Source organism: Saccoglossus kowalevskii, chromosome 10 (genome assembly GCF_978046115.1).
Source record: "Saccoglossus kowalevskii chromosome 10, keSacKowa6.1, whole genome shotgun sequence".
NCBI classification, from domain to species: domain Eukaryota; kingdom Metazoa; phylum Hemichordata; class Enteropneusta; family Harrimaniidae; genus Saccoglossus; species Saccoglossus kowalevskii.
Genome location: NC_140650.1, coordinates 35244957 through 35263503, shown reverse-complemented (window position 1 = coordinate 35263503; position 18547 = coordinate 35244957). Strand labels below are relative to the sequence as shown.

The window sequence follows — 18547 nt, the reverse complement described above, 5'->3', positions numbered from 1 at the left end:
TATGAAATGAACAAATCTGAGAGAGGTCCACATGTAGTACCTATATGTATAATATATCAAAGCAATTGGACTTGCGGTTTTCAACAAGAAGTCGAAAATATCACTTTTTACCAAAAATTACAAAAATATTCACCAAAATTAGAGAATTAAAGATATCATTACAAAATGAACAAATCTGAGAGAGGTCCACATGTAGTACCTATATATGTAATATCAAAGCAATTGGACTTGCGGTTTTCAACAAGAAGTCGAAAATATCACTTTTTACCAAAAATGACAAAAATATTCACCAAAATTAGAGAATTAAAGATATCATTACAAAATGAACAAATCTGAGAGAGGTCCACATGTAGTACCTATATATGTAATATCAAAGCAATTGCACTTGCGGTTTTCAACAAGAAGTCGAAAATATCACTTTTTACTAAAAATGACAAAAATATTCACCAAAATTAGAAAATTGAAGATATCATCATGAAATGAACAAATCTGAGAGAGGTCTACCCAAGGTACATATACACCAAGTATCAAAGCATTCAGGCTTGTAGTTTTCAAGAAGAAGTCGAAAAAGTAAAACATTGACACGGACGACGACGACGGACGACGACGACGACGGACAATCACTCATATGATAAGCTCCGCTCGACAAAGTCGACAGCGGAGCTAAAAATAAGCTAGAGGGACTAATCCAAACTGTTATCTTCACAAATTACTTAAAATTACCTGATTATGAAAATTGATAGCAACACGTTTTGAAATGAATAAGAAATTAGTGCTGATTGGCGGTATGCAATAAATACCACAATTTGATGATATGCCTGATTACTCTTCACAAGAGATTAAATACCAAAACACATATTCAAGAAAAAAATGGTGATTAATTTTTAGGTCAATGATTCTTGTATTTTCAATGAGATAATCAGAGCATGTAATTTAAACAATTTGGCACCATGGAAACACTTAGTTACCAAATGTAAAATGTAGGTACAAACGTGATATTTTAAAATGAGATTAAAAAATGAAACAACAATTCTCATGAAGTCTCATGACCTTTGAATATGAAACGACTGATTTTGGAATGTTTCCATGTTTCCATTACGTAATGAGAAAATCATGACACAAAAGGCATTAGTATAAAACAGCTGAAAGTTGCACATGATTAGGTCAATGGATTTTGAATTGATAAAAAACAACTTTACTTGCATTATGACGAAGCCATTGAGACTGTCAGAGTCCCTTCTGTTGTTACATTACAAGTGAAAAGTGAGCAATTATACACTTTTTTTGAACAAGTGCATGTACTTGTTCTACATTGACTAATGACTTGGACTGTCGGCAAAATGTAAAACATATATCAAAATTCAAAATTATAGTGCATTGTGGATAGTTATGTCTGTCAGATTGAGGGATTATGATTATGATTTGATTCAGTCATAACTATCCCATGATACACTATGATTAGGAATTGCAATATGGTCTATAGCTGCCAGTCAACCATCTTCGATTGCATTGTAAGATAAATCAACTGTTGTTGCTATGCTAGGATACAACTGTCTGTGAACCAAGGTTTAGATAGCTTTTATTTGAGATACAATGATAAATGTGCAAATAAAGACAAAAATTGATAATGGCAGATTGTAATACATATGTGCATATGTCCCAAATAGGCACATGCAAAGAATGAACAGATTTTGTCCACAAGGTTCTGAAAAAAAACTCCAGGTGAGCGATCTGAGACTGAATTATAAGTCCCAGCTTCAAACTTTGTTCTAATGGGGACTAATAAAGATTCACACAGATTTGGTTAGCTATCAGAATATGAATACAAATTGCCTAAACATTTAAAGCAATTAAAGTAATATTATCAGCAAAATTTAGCCTCTTTCAATTTTGAGTCACTTGGCCAAAAAGTTATACTGATCAAAAGGTAACATATTTTGTTGTGTATCAACTAAGTTTCTATTTGTCTCCACTGAAATACATGTAAATCCTGTCATGCATTGATGTTAGAATTCTGCTTCAGATGCATGCTAAATACAACTACCCTATCAGGAAACAATTTATGAATCTCAGACTAATCTTAATGAAAAATGACTCACATCAAATATTGAATTTTTATTATAGTCCATCTTTGAATGTCAAACAGAGAATCTCATGAGCAATTCAGTGACTTGACGACACCATAAGATGCTTAAAATAGAACTGAATCACAACCAAATCAACAGAACTCATTGGGAATGTTTGATGCAGATTTCTTGTGAGTATCATAGCTGTAGCTGTTGTATTTATTACAGTGCACATATTACTAGATACGTCAAAGGCTTCACACCAAATTTTGCTGACAAAACAAATTTAACTAGACCTCATAAATTCCCCTGAAAACCTACTACTTCCTTAAATTGTTTTGGTTGTATTGAAAGTGAACAAATGTTACATGAAATGACATAAACTGGTCTAACACATTTAATATTTTGTATGTTGACAGCTACTATCTAAGATGAGCTGGCAAAATCTTGAATCTGGAGAATGACACAATTTTACAAAGCAATATTTTAAACTGACCTTCCATATGCAAATCTCCTGTCCTTATGGTGATCACCAAAGGTATCCCAAAGTCGTAATGACACCTCTACTCCATCCACAGTAACACGTGCTCTTTCTTGAATCTGAAAGCATCACAACACTTGTCATTATTCATATTATCAAAAGCATCTGACAATGATAATACCCATAAGTTGTTTGGCCACTGCTGGCACATGCACAAGATCAGGGCATTTACAGCCATCTGGATTCTGGATGTCTGTCACTATTAGAAATCTAAACTTGTATTGTGTTAAATAAATCAAGTTTATAATGGTAAACAGAAGTTGTATTCACAATAAAAGATCTCTGCATGTACTGATATTATTAATATTTCTATACTTTTTTTCAGTCTCTTGCAACTCCACTACTGTGACTCAGCTGAGGCGCTTGCAATGAGACTGGGGAAACATGGTCATAGTGCTGTTAGTCAATCATATGGAGGTGTGAAACTAAACAAGAAACACATGTCAATGGAATGAGCCAACAACTGATCACCCAGTGTGTTGTTTGTGTTACACTTTGCGATTACGTTACATGTTTAGTGAACAGCAAGTATGTACAAACAACCCTGGTTTATGTGTGGACAGGGACACTGGCTGGAAATTGAGTCTGGGATTTAAACAATAGACCTGGTGACTAATATACACATATAAGTCTGATCTTTGAGATGCAAAATATGCAAGCAATGCACAGAATTGAAGACGGTGTGATTTCTGAAAAACTGTTTGTACTGATAAGAATATAGAAAACCGTGATAGATAATCATAGTACTTAGTGATTATTCAATATAACCAGAAGTAACAGACAAAATATTCTTTTCTCAATGATAGATATGAATAGAGGGGTTTCATGCTTCCAAGTCTGAAAATAACTTTTTCTTCTATGTGTTTATGTTCCTGAGCACAAAGTTAAATCTAACTTATATGGTTATTGAGATATATAAAATTGCCTAAATTATGCAAATTAGGTTTTTATAATAACTAATCACAACTGTAGATTACCTCAAAGTAATTGTATACATATACCAAGTTTCATTGAAAAACTTTAAGATATCTGTGGAACAGCATAAAACAGATTAATTTATGCAAATTAGATAATTAATATACGCAGATTGCAAGAGAATGTTAATCAGGCCTGTGGGTTATTCCAGAGCATCTCTATGTATGTAGCGAATTTCGTTAAAATCTAAATGAATATGCATAGATTTTAACTTAAAGCTAATGAGATCTGTACATTGTCTCAGAATAGCTATGTACCAAGTTACATAAAATGTGATGATTCATTCTTGAGATACATGTATCAGTCAATTAAAACTGAAAGTCATGTAATTTTTGTATTTTTTTCAGAATTTTAGGACATATTTTAATACAGAATATATTGGTCAATTGCCCATACTGTTGGTATATGACTAACTGTTAACTGGGATTTTATTTGTAGCTAAAAATCTATTTTGTATAGTTTTTACAAACCTCAGGATATAGCCTATATTGGTCTATTGCCCATACTGTTGGTATATGAGTAACTGTTAACTGTGATTTTATTTGTAGCTAAAAATCTATTTTGTATAGTTTTTACAAACCTCAGGATATAGCCTATATTGGTCTATTGCCCATACTGTTGGTATATGAGTAGCTGTTAACTGTGATTTTGTTACTTTCACACTGCACGCTCTTGCAACAATCAAACGAGTCTTTCCAACAGCGTTATCGCCTACCACAACACATTTTACCAAAGCCTGCTGTGTGGGACGTTCATTCTCCATGGCGCCATCAGGTCAAAGGTTACCTGCAAGGACAGATAGCAAAAAATTTTAAAAACACTATTGAGACAAAGACAAACTCATATACAAAATGTTTTCATAATTTGTTAATATTCATACAGAGTGAGTACAAAATTGTGTGAAGGTTGCTGCGACCCAAGTAAAATTGTCTGCTACAAAATTTCACAACTTTCACTGCCAAAAATTGTCTCTCACAACTATCGCTGACTAGCTGTTTTTCTCACGGCCAAAAAAAAAATGGTTTCTCATGGCTCTGCAGATTTGCTGCTTGTAAAATATATAATTTTTGGGCATTCAAAGATTGTGGGTTGTCATTTTGCATACATTCTGGTGATGATGGTACTTATGCGAAATGGCAACACAAAATCTGAGTCCATATAGTTCCTAAAGCTTTCCCAGAGCTTTAGAATCATTATGAACAAAAGTCTCATGCCATCCGAAAAAAAAAAAAAAAAATTGCTCCATGAATCCCCCAAACATTTTTATTCGCTGCTTAAGGGTGTTATATTGGAAAACATGTACAGCATTAAAGGTTTGGCAAAATCACTCAATACAACTTGATAAGCACATGATACTACCAAATTTTGTAATATGGATTACAAATAATCTGTGCATATATGATGCGACACACATAACATAAGATTATGGGGTTATTGACCCAGTACATGTATGTAACGTACAACACCCCAAACAGTTACCCAGGCCAATAGTTGTGTTCACGTTACACGAAGTACGGGCTAAGATTTAAGCTGATTTAGGCTTATCTAGCATATTTGCATTTCGGCTAGACCCAATTGCGTCCACGCACAGGGAGGGCCAGTCGTTAGCACGGGCTAAGGGGTGCCATTAGTCGGTGACCTTTGGTAAGCCGCTATTTACAAACGAAAAATGGATGACACGCGCGAGGTTCTATTTCTGCTGCTGGCATGTTTCGTTCTAATTTTGAAGCGACGTGCACAGGAACGCGAGAGAAGACGGACCCAACTTATTTGGATGCACATAAATAGTATACAACGGGCGTAACAGAATACAGAGTTTTATTAATGCATGTCGTAGACAGCGAACCAAATTTATTTTGTCTACGATTGGAGCTGCTGTACGCTCTACTACAGTGACCCGATTAGTGTGGAAGCGAGCACGGAGTAATGACTGGTGGAATAGTGTCGTTATACGAACATGGGACAATTTTCACACCCAAAGGTCGCCGCAGAGGGCGCTTAGCCCTGAGCTAAGCGTTCGCGCATACTTCGTTAGCCCGTGCTAAGGTCTAGACCGTGTCTTAAATTCGGATCAGATTTAACCCGTACTTAGCATTCCTTAGCCCGTGCTAAGCGTTCACGCACGTTTTCTTAGCACGGACTAAGGAATTTGACCTCTTAGCCCGTGCTAAGGAGCTGTGCGTGAACGCAACTAGTAATTTAATGGATTAGGATAGACTGAATACTAATTTGATTGTTAAATATGATTATATGTGACAATTCAAGAATTGTTATACCATACAGATTCCTCTAATAGCATTAATAAATAAAAAATATAATATAAAGGAATTTTAAACCAAATTTTCTTTTCTGCGCCAACTTCAAAAACAGCTGTTGCAAGTTATTAATGTGACAGGCACATGTACATACTTAATGTGTTAATGTATTAGCATTCTAATGGAAGATATATCAACCGAAAAGACATATACAAGGAGGACAAAAACCTAGTTTCATAAATTCAATTGTGAAAGTACTAAGAATTATACAAACAAAACACAATGTAACAAAATATACATGTAATCAATCATCAAAACACAATTTACAGAGATGTAATATGCAGTAAAACCTGTCCCAACTAAACACCAGTGGAGCAGATCAAATTGTTCACTTCAGAGGCCTCTTTTGTAGTGAAACCTGTCTAATGAACACTAATGTGACAGTTTACAGATGTCTTATATGAGTGAAACGTGTTTAAACTAAATACAAGCAACCTATATTAACATTGTGGTAGCCAAGATGAGAACAAATTGTTCAAAAAAAATAATGTACACCTCAAATATCCAGGCAATCGGGTTGGTAGCTCATTCAAGAGAATTCAAAAATATAATTTTTACCAAAAATATTTGCCAAAAATAAGAACTGAAGAATCATTACAAAATGAACAAATCTGACAGAGGTCCACCCAAAGTACCTACATACTAAACATCAGGACAATTGGGTTTTCATGAAGAAGTCGAAAATGCAATTTTTGACGGACAATGAACCGACAACAACAGAGAATCACCTATATGAACAGCACCATGACAGGCATGGCTAACCAGGTATTCTATGGAGAAAGACAGATTTATGAATTACTTGTATTTTATATTCATATATAATCCAGTGCCGTGGAGTGAATTGTGTATTATTTTGAACTAATAAGTATGGCTAGTGTACATTGGTTTGTATTGTATATTATCATGCCACACCTAGTTACAAATCGATTGTAAATATTAAATGCACACATAGTTGAACTACTGATGACTAACCTAACTTTATGAAAAATTAAACAAAGATTGATTTTGTGAGTGTGTTTTCAATATAAAGAGGAGAAATCAATATAATAGATATTCTTTTCAATGCAAATTGAAGTGTCATAATACAAAATCATTTGCTGTATCCATATGCCATCATTTTCTTAACCTTTTCACCACCAAACTGTTTTGCCCAACTTTTTCTGTACTTTTTTTTTTTATATTTTTCAATATTTCCGGAATTGAACCCTAATTTTCAGTTTTTACTCAAAAAATTTGGCTATTTTTGCTCTAATCTGCTGTAGGAAAGTGGAGACTATGAAACAGGACTATTTTGCAAATTTGTGATGAAAAGAGGGAACTGGTGGTGAAAAGGTTAAATATTTTATTTCAAATAGACCGTCAAATTATATAACAAATATAATATAATTGTTTTAATGATCATTATAGTTGAAGAATAAACTGATGAATAATTTAACTGCTTTCCAGAGTTAATACACATGGTACAATTTATTACCAGGTTTTAGTTTTGCTTTCCAGAGTTAATACACATGGTACAATTTATTACCAGGTTTTAGTTTTGCTTTCCAGAGTTAATACACATGGTACAATTTATTACCAGGTTTTAGTTTTGCTTTCCAGAGTTAATACACATGGTACAATTTATTACCAGGTTTTAGTTTTGCTTTCCAGAGTTAATACACATGGTACAATTTATTACCAGGTTTTAGTTTTGCTTTCCAGAGTTAATACACATGGTACAATTTATTACCAGGTTTTAGTTTTGCTTTTTTCATATACAAGTAGGTCACAATCAAAACTCTGAAGAGAATATAATTTGTAATCTAACTCTGGAGTCAACAAACCCATAATTATTCTTATAAATAAAGTATCTTATCCAGGACATGCGATTGCACAATTTACACCCATTTCTGGAGATCCTTCCCAAATATTTGATGTGTATGTAATTTTTGTGCAGTTATTAACTTTTATAGAAATTAAAAAAAAATCTCTGGAATCCAGAAATCCCTGATAAATGTCTTATTCATCTAATCTAGAAATGCAACAACAATTAATGCAAATACTTCTTTTATATACATGTAAAGTACATACATGTATGAGACCAAAGTAGCAAACATATACGGGTATAATACAATGAAACAAGGAAATATATTTGTATTTTAGTGGGAACTAAGATTGGCAACATTGAACCAGACTGTTATACTCAGAGTTATCAGATACAGGATAGTTGAATGTAAATCAAATAAAAATGTGCCAGCACGAAAAAAGAACAAGCAATAATTAAATATGTCCAAGGCATCATTAACAAATCCTCCTTTTGTATTCAGAATGAAACAGGAAATTTCATATTCATTTTAAAAAAAATTCGCTCATTAATTTTTATTTAGAATGACGGAGGAATTTTTTCCTATTTTTTTAAAAATCCTGGATGTTACACCGTTAAACCCTACTGTTTTCATTTGAATTACAGTCTCATTCAACATATGATTGCATTGGCTCAGGCAATCTAACCACCATTCCACAAAGTGCTCACACATAAATTAGAGCAGCATACTAATCCACCAAATCACAGCAAAAGCTCATACAATGAGTAATGGAAACTTATACAATGTATTTCATTAAAAATATGTACAAAAACATTTTTTTGAAATTTTGCATAATTTATTATTTTTAATATCTTTTTAATATTCGCCACCATGATCTTACATACTATTATTACATTAAGTCCTAAGATGATTTGTACTTCCCTTCAATCAGTAAATAACCTAAGTCCTTGTTATTCTAAAGCAACATGATATTTCATTAATGAATTCGCAAACAAGTTGAATTCTTTCATAAATACATTCTGTCACTATATTTTGTTCATATGCTTAATTTATAAAAAATGTTACAAGGTGTCTATGTGGTCACCATGGTGTAAGTAAGAGGACTCAATAGTTATTACTGAAATATCATTTCTATAATAATAAATTTCAAAGCTTAATAAGTAAATCCAGCAGGATTTCAGCAAACATTTGAACTTTAATTAAATGTAAAGCAGAGATTAAGGTTGAACAGAAATATATTCACTGTCTTTTATAAAAAAAACAGTAGTTTTATCCACCAGACACATAGTAAAGTTATGAGCAATAATAAAACGAACAAAAAAACATGTTTTATGAGCTAAATGTGAAAGTAAAACAGAAATCCATGTAGTTATAATGCATGAAATAAATCATCACAAAGAACAATCCCCAACCTTATAGTCTCACTTAAGCGTATTGTTTCAAAGGCAAATTGATGAAACTTTAAGTGTGTATTTAATCAATAGTTGGTTTCAGAAAAAAACAGAATTGAAATCACACTATGGTATATGCTTTTAATAATTACCTTGACTACAGTTACATTAACTATTCAGTAACATCACATACCAGATATGTCATTTTCTAGCACAGAGGCAAATAGATTTCTAGATTTTACATTTAAATAGAAAATAAAAAACAAATCAAGGACAAATTGGGTAACCTTTCAATATGGGTGCAAACTTATGGACCTGCATACTATTAGTCCCTTTGGAATGCTGCTACTTTAGACTATGGTGAAAAAGCAAAAGACAGAAATATTAAAATATCAAATTCTGATTGAAATAAAGATTGCTAATAATGGAGCCAATTAAAGAATAAAGGCCAATATGATATACTCCCTCAATAAAAGAATAAAAAGACAAAAACCATTGATTTGCTAAAGTTAATGTGACTGGACAAGCGTAGCTATAGGAAATATACCATGTTGAATTGATGAATGAAAATAGGTGTATCAAAATCACGAAAGGCATGCCAATAATGTTGTAACACCAATTTTACCTTTTACCTGTACTGTGTACAGCGTATGCAGAGACTCGGACAAAGTTTCACTTATAAACAGGACAAATAAACTAAACAGCAGATAAAACTGAGAAACAGAGAAGAGATATAATAGTAGTACCTACATTAAGAGAACCTCTTCCACTCTACTGTGACACAATATCAAGGAACAAACCATTATTATATGGGAGGAGTAATCCAATGAAGTATGGACAATTACAGTTGTGTTTATTTATTCAACAAATATATGCATACAATGTAGTGACCTTTAGCATAGCTCTCCTAACTATAATAATATAATCTATAACAGATTTTAGTCACTTTAATAATATTGACATTAACCACCAATTGTCAGTGTAAATTCTAGATCAAACCATTATCTGTAAACATAAAATAGATTTGTAAACATCTCTACAGGAATGTCAGTTGGCTACTGAGTTCAAAGGTCAGATGTGAGTCATACCTGATACATTATACTATATCCTCATTGTTTTAATGACTTGATAAGTTATTTGTCATTTTTAAATAAAACACAACTAGATCAGCTACCAATTAAACTATGTTAATTTCCCTAGAGTTAATTTTTTCGAAGAAGAGAAAGAATTTTGGGATTGAGAGATTTGTGTTCTTGATTGCCCCAAAATGGTTGGGCACAGGGAGCCCAGGAACTATAATCAACTGTAGTACGCAGTCTCTATGAGAGGGGGGGTTCGGCTGGTATCTAGTGTAAGAAATAGACAAGGGATGAAGGCTCCAGCCAGCTCACATTTTTTAAACTCGAAAAAACAGACGAAAAAAATAAAAAATAAAATCTAAAAAAAATACCAGGTTGAAGAATATTAGTTGCTCCTTCGAATTTCGCCAAAGCCTTACTTACATTTCACCGATATCTGCAGAATAAATCAAGAAAACTACACAAATTGACTCCATTTAGGAATTCCTAACGGTAAGTCCGAACGCATGACACTGTTGGAGGCATGGCCTGTTCAGCATTTGTCAACAACCAATCATAAGACTGGTTACGAACCACATCGAGGTCACGACTCGGTTTGCCATGCTCAACCGGTTCGTAACCAGTCTTGTGATTGGTTATTGACAAATGCTGAACAGGCCAAGCCTCCAACTGTGCCATGCGTTCGGGCAAACCGTTAGGAATTCCTAAATGGAGTAAATTTGTGTAGTTTTCTTGATTTATTATGCAGATATCGGTAACATGTAGGTAGGGCTTTGGCGAAATTTGAAGAAGCAACTAATATTCTTCAACCTGGTATTTTTTTTATATTTTATTTTTCATTCTTTTCGTCTGTTTTTTCGAGTTTAAAAAATGTGAGCTGGCTGGAGCCTTCATCCCTTGTCTATTTCTTACACTAGATACCAGTCGAACCCCCCCCCCCCCGCACGCGCGCTCATAGAGACTGCATATTACAATTGATTATAGTTCCTGGGCTCCCTGTGGGTTGGGTTGCATTGGTGAATTAACAGTTAAAGGCCACTATGCCACATTTCACAGCAGTTAAAGGCCAATACGCCACATTTCACAGCAGTTAAATGCCAATATGCCACAGTTGTCAACAGTTAAAGGCAATATGCCACAGTTGTCAACAGTTAAAGGCCAATATGACAACAGTTAAAGGCCAATATGCCATAGCTGTCAACAGTTAAATGCCAATATGCCACAGTTATCAACAGTTAAATGCCAATATGCCACAGTTATCAACAGTTAAATGCCACTATGCCATAGCTGTCAACAGTTAAATGCCAATATGCCACAGTTATCAACAGTTAAATGCCACTATGCCACAGTTGTCAACAGTTAAATGCCAATATGCCACAGTTGTCAACAGTTAAATGCCAATATGCCATAGCTGTCAACAGTTAAATGCCAATATGCCATAGCTGTCAACAGTTAAAGGCCACTATGCCACAGTTATCAACAGTTAAATGCCAATATGCCACAGTTATCAACAGTTAAATGCCACTATGCCATAGCTGTCAACAGTTAAATGCCAATATGCCACAGTTGTCAACAGTTAAATGCCAATATGCCATAGCTGTCAACAGTTAAATGCCAATATGCCACAGTTATCAACAGTTAAATGCCACTATGCCATAGCTGTCAACAGTTAAATGCCAATATGCCACAGTTATCAACAGTTAAATGCCACTATGCCATAGTTGTCAACAGTTAAATGCCAATATGCCACAGTTGTCAACAGTTAAATGCCAATATGCCATAGCTGTCAACAGTTAAATGCCAATATGCCACAGTTATCAACAGTTAAATGCCACTATGCCATAGCTGTCAACAGATAAATGCCAATATGCCACAGTTATCAACAGTTAAATGCCACTATGCCATAGTTGTCAACAGTTAAAGGCCACTATGCCACAGTTGTCAACAGTTAAATGCCAATATGCCACAGTTGTCAACAGTTAAATGCCAATATGCCATAGCTGTCAACAGTTAAATGCCAATATGCCACAGTTATCAACAGTTAAATGCCACTATGCCATAGCTGTCAACAGTTAAATGCCAATATGCCACAGTTGTCAACAGTTAAAGGACACTATGCCACAGTTGTCAACAGTTAAATGCCACTATGCCATAGCTGTCAACAGTTAAAGGCCACTATGCCACAGTTGTCAACAGTTAAATGCCAATATGCCACAGTTGTCAACAGTTAAAGGCCACTATGCCACAGTTGTCAACAGTTAAATGCCAATATGCCATAGCTGTCAACAGTTAAATGCCACTATGCCACAGTTATCAACAGTTAAAGGCCACAGCTGTCAACGGTTAAAGGCAAATATGCCATAGCTGTCAACAGTTAAATGCCAATATGCCATAGCTGTCAACAGTTAAATGCCAATATGCCACAGTTGTCAACAGTTAAAGGCCAATATGACAACAGTTAAAGGCCAATAAGCCATAGCTGTCAACAGTTAAATGCCAATATGCCACAGTTATCAACAGTTAAAGGCCACTATGCCACAGCTGACAATGGTTAAAGGCAAATATGCCATAGCTGTCAACAGTTAAATGCCAATATGCCATAGCTGTCAACAGTTAAATGCCAATATGCCACAGTTGTCAACAGTTAAAGGCAATATGCCACAGTTGTCAACAGTTAAAGGCCAATATGACAACAGTTAAAGGCCAATATGCCATAGCTGTCAACAGTTAAATGCCAATATGCCACAGTTATCAACAGTTAAATGCCACTATGCCATAGCTGTCAACAGTTAAAGGCCACTATGCCACAGTTGTCAACAGTTAAATGCCAATATGCCACAGTTGTCAACAGTTAAAGGCCACTATGCCACAGTTGTCAACAGTTAAATGCCACTATGCCACAGCTGTCAACAGTTAAATGCCAATATGCCACAGTTGTCAACAGTTAAAGGCCACTATGCCACAGTTGTCAACAGTTAAAGGCCACTATGCCACAGTTGTCAACAGTTAAATGCCAATATGCCATAGCTGTCAACAGTTAAATGCCAATATGCCATAGCTGTCAACAGTTAAATGCCACTATGCCATAGCTGTCAACAGTTAAATGCCAATATGCCACAGTTACCAACAGTTAAAGGCAAATATGCCACAGCTGTCAACAGTTAAATGCCAATATGCCATAGCTGTCAACAGTTAAATGCCAATATGCCATAGCTGTCAACAGTTAAATTCCAATATGCCATAGCTGTCAACAGTTAAAGGCCAATATGACATAGCTGTCAACAGTTAAATGCCAATATGCCACAGTTATCAACAGTTAAAGGCCACTATGCCACAGTTGTCAACAGTTAAAGGCCACTATGCCACAGTTGTCAACAGTTAACGGCCAATATGCCATAGCTGTCAACAGTTAAAGGCCAATATGCCATAGCTATCAACAGTTAAAGGCCACTATGCCATAGCTATCAACAGTTAAAGGCCACTATGCCACAGCTGTCAACGGTTAAAGGCAAATATGCCACAATTATCATCAGTTAAAGGCCACTATGCCCAATTTACCAACAGTTAAAGGCCACTATGCCATAGCTGTCAACAGTTAAAGGCCAATATGCCATAGCTATCAACAGTTAAAGGCCAATATGCCATAGCTGTCAACAGTTAAATGCCAATATGCCACAGTTGTCAACAGTTAAAGGCCAATATGCCATAGCTGTCAACAGTTAAAGGCCACTATGCCATAGCTGTCAACAGTTAAAGGCCACTATGCCACAGTTGTCAACAGTTAAATGCCACTATGCCACAGTTGTCAACGGTTAAATGCCAATATGCCACAGTTGTCAACAATTAAATGCCAATATGCCACAGTTGTCAACAGTTAAAGGCCAATATGCCACAGTTGTCAACAGTTAAAGGCCAATATGCCACAGTTGGCAACAGTTAAATGCCAATATGCCATAGCTGTCAACAGTTAAATGCCACTATGCCATAGTTGTCAACAGTTAAATGCCAATATGCTATAGCTGTCAACGGTTAAAGGCAAATATGCCACAGTTATCATCAGTTAAAGGCCACTATGCCAAATTTACCAACAGTTAAAGGCCAATATGCCATAGCTGTCAACAGTTAAATGCCAATATGCCATAGCTGTCAACAGTTAAATGCCAATATGCCACAGTTGTCAACAGTTAAATGCCAATATGCCATAGCTGTCAACAGTTAAATGCCAATATGCCATAGCTGTCAACAGTTAAATGCCACTAAGCCATAGCTGTCAACAGTTAAATGCCAATATGCCATAGCTGTCAACAGTTAAATGCCAATATGCCATAGCTGTCAACAGTTAAATGCCACTATGCCATAGCTGTCAACAGTTAAATGCCAATATGCCATAGCTGTCAAAAGTTAAATGCCACTATGCCATAGCTGTCAACAGTTAAATGCCAATATGCCACAGTTATCAACAGTTAAAGGCCACTATGCCACAGCTGTCAATGGTTAAAGGCAAATATGCCATAGCTGTCAACAGTTAAATGCCAATATGCCATAGCTGTCAACAGTTAAATGCCAATATGCCATAGCTGTCAACAGTTAAATTCCAATATGCCATAGCTGTCAACAGTTAAAGGCCAATATGACATAGCTGTCAACAGTTAAATGCCAATATGCCACAGTTATCAACAGTTAAAGGCCACTATGCCACAGTTGTCAACAGTTAAAGGCCACTATGCCACAGTTGTCAACAGTTAAAGGCCAATATGCCATAGCTGTCAACAGTTAAAGGCCAATATGCCATAGCTATCAACAGTTAAAGGCCACTATGCCACAGCTGTCAACGGTTAAAGGCAAATATGCCACAATTATCATCAGTTAAAGGCCACTATGCCCAATTTACCAACAGTTAAAGGCCAATATGCCATAGCTGTCAACAGTTAAAGGCCAATATGCCATAGCTGTCAACAGTTAAAGGCCAATATGCCACAGTTGTCAACAGTTAAATGCCAATATGCCACAGTTGTCAACAGTTAAAGGCCAATATGCCACAGTTGTCAACAGTTAAAGGCCAATATGCCACAGTTGTCAACAGTTAAATGCCAATATGCCACAGTTGTCAACAGTTAAAGGCCAATATGCCATAGCTGTCAACAGTTAAAGGCCACTATGCCACAGTTGTCAACAGTTAAAGGCCACTATGCCACAGTTGTCAACAGTTAAATGCCAATATGCCATAGCTGTCAACAGTTAAATGCCAATATGCCACAGTTGTCAACAATTAAATGCCAATATGCCTCAGTTGTCAACAGTTAAAGGCCAATATGCCACAGTTGTCAACAGTTAAAGGCCAATATGCCACAGTTGGCAACAGTTAAATGCCAATATGCCATAGCTGTCAACAGTTAAATGCCACTATGCCATAGTTGTCAACAGTTAAATGCCAATATGCTATAGCTGTCAACGGTTAAAGGCAAATATGCCACAGTTATCATCAGTTAAAGGCCACTATGCCAAATTTACCAACAGTTAAAGGCCAATATGCCATAGCTGTCAACAGTTAAATGCCAATATGCCATAGCTGTCAACAGTTAAAGGCCACTGTGCCACAGTTGTCAACAGTTAAATGCCAATATGCCATAGCTGTCAACAGTTAAATGCCAATATGCCATAGCTGTCAACAGTTAAATGCCACTAAGCCATAGCTGTCAACAGTTAAATGCCAATATGCCATAGCTGTCAACAGTTAAATGCCAATATGCCATAGCTGTCAACAGTTAAATGCCAATATGCCACAGTTGTCAACAATTAAATGCCAATATGCCACAGTTGTCAACAGTTAAAGGCCAATATGCCACAGTTGTCAACAGTTAAAGGCCAATATGCCACAGTTGGCAACAGTTAAATGCCAATATGCCATAGCTGTCAACAGTTAAATGCCACTATGCCATAGTTGTCAACAGTTAAATGCCAATATGCTATAGCTGTCAACGGTTAAAGGCAAATATGCCACAGTTATCATCAGTTAAAGGCCACTATGCCAAATTTACCAACAGTTAAAGGCCAATATGCCATAGCTGTCAACAGTTAAATGCCAATATGCCATAGCTGTCAACAGTTAAAGGCCACTGTGCCACAGTTGTCAACAGTTAAATGCCAATATGCCATAGCTGTCAACAGTTAAATGCCAATATGCCATAGCTGTCAACAGTTAAATGCCACTAAGCCATAGCTGTCAACAGTTAAATGCCAATATGCCATAGTTATCAACAGTTAAAGGCCACTATGCCATAGCTGTCAACAGTTAAATGCCAATATGCCATAGCTGTCAACAGTTAAATGCCAATATGCCATAGCTGTCAAAAGTTAAATGCCACTATGCCATAGCTGTCAACAGTTAAATGCCAATATGCCACAGTTATCAACAGTTAAAGGCCACTATCCCACAGCTGTCAATGGTTAAAGGCAAATATGCCATAGCTGTCAACAGTTAAATGCCAATATGCCATAGCTGTCAACAGTTAAATGCCAATATGCCATAGCTGTCAACAGTTAAACTCCAATATGCCATAGCTGTCAACAGTTAAAGGCCAATATGACATAGCTGTCAACAGTTAAATGCCAATATGCCACAGTTATCAACAGTTAAAGGCCACTATGCCACAGTTGTCAACAGTTAAAGGCCACTATGCCACAGTTGTCAACAGTTAAAGGCCAATATGCCATAGCTGTCAACAGTTAAAGGCCAATATGCCATAGCTATCAACAGTTAAAGGCCACTATGCCACAGCTGTCAACGGTTAAAGGCAAATATGCCACAATTATCATCAGTTAAAGGCCACTATGCCCAATTTACCAACAGTTAAAGGCCAATATGCCATAGCTGTCAACAGTTAAAGGCCAATATGCCATAGCTGTCAACAGTTAAAGGCCAATATGCCACAGTTGTCAACAGTTAAATGCCAATATGCCACAGTTGTCAACAGTTAAAGGCCAATATGCCACAGTTGTCAACAGTTAAAGGCCAATATGCCACAGTTGTCAACAGTTAAATGCCAATATGCCACAGTTGTCAACAGTTAAAGGCCAATATGCCATAGCTGTCAACAGTTAAAGGCCACTATGCCACAGTTGTCAACAGTTAAAGGCCACTATGCCACAGTTGTCAACAGTTAAATGCCAATATGCCATAGCTGTCAACAGTTAAATGCCAATATGCCACAGTTGTCAACAATTAAATGCCAATATGCCACAGTTGTCAACAGTTAAAGGCCAATATGCCACAGCTGTCAACAGTTAAAGGCCAATATGCCACAGTTGGCAACAGTTAAATGCCAATATGCCATAGATGTCAACAGTTAAATGCCACTATGCCATAGTTGTCAACAGTTAAATGCCAATATGCTATAGCTGTCAACGGTTAAAGGCAAATATGCCACAGTTATCATCAGTTAAAGGCCACTATGCCCAATTTACCAACAGTTAAAGGCCAATATGCCATAGCTGTCAACAGTTAAATGCCAATATGCCATAGCTGTCAACAGTTAAAGGCCACTATGCCATAGTTATCAACAGTTAAAGGCCACTATGCCATAGCTGTCAACAGTTAAATGCCAATATGCCATAGCTGTCAACAGTTAAATGCCAATATGCCATAGCTGTCAACAGTTAAAGGCCAATATGCCAGTTGTCAACAGTTAAATGCCACTATGCCACAGTTGTCAACAGTTAAATGCCAATATGCCACAGTTGTCAACAGTTAAAGGCCACTATGCCATAGCTGTCAACAGTTAAATGCCAATATGCCATAGCTGTCAACAGTTAAATGCCAATATGCCATAGCTGTCAACAGTTAAAGGCCAATATGACATAGCTGTCAACAGTTAAATGCCACTATGCCACAGTTGTCAACAGTTAAAGGCCAATATGCCATAGCTGTCAACAGTTAAAGGCCAATATGCCATAGCTGTCAACAGTTAAAGGCCACAGTTGTCAACAGTTAAAGGCCATGATGCTACAGCTGTCAACGGTTAAAGGCAAATATGCCACAGTTATCATCAGTTAAATGCCACTATGCCACAGTTGTCAACAGTTAAAGGCCAATATGCCACAGTTGTCAACAGTTAAATGCCACTATGCCACAGTTGTCAACAGTTAAAGGCCAATATGCCATAGCTATCAACAGTTAAAGGCCAATATGCCATAGCTGTCAACAGTTAAATGCCACTATGCCACAGTTGTCAACAGTTAAATGCCAATATGCCATAGCTGTCAACAGTTAAATGCCAATATGCCATAGCTGTCAACAGTTAAAGGCCAATATGCCATAGCTGTCAACAGTTAAAGGCCAATATGCCACAGTTGTCAACAGTTCAAGGCCAATATGC

General features: G+C 36.2%; 1 protein-coding gene across 2 annotated transcripts in view; it reads right to left on the bottom strand.

Moving 5' to 3' along the window:
• LOC100370762 (rho-related BTB domain-containing protein 1-like) overlaps positions 1–18547 on the bottom strand; it is a 100783-nt gene that overhangs the window by 12537 nt on the left and 69699 nt on the right. Inside the window, exons 1-3 of one of the 2 annotated variants that reach the window (XM_085504561.1) lie at positions 9844–9862; positions 4163–4368; positions 2563–2666 (exon numbers count right to left, since the gene is read on the bottom strand). In XM_085504561.1, the coding sequence (XP_085360687.1) occupies positions 2563–2666; positions 4163–4345 (287 nt within the window). In that variant the 5' untranslated portion in view covers positions 4346–4368; positions 9844–9862. Of the gene's footprint in view, positions 1–2562; positions 2667–4162; positions 4369–9843; positions 9863–18547 lie in introns of those variants that run through there. The other variant, XM_085504560.1, reaches the window with a different exon arrangement.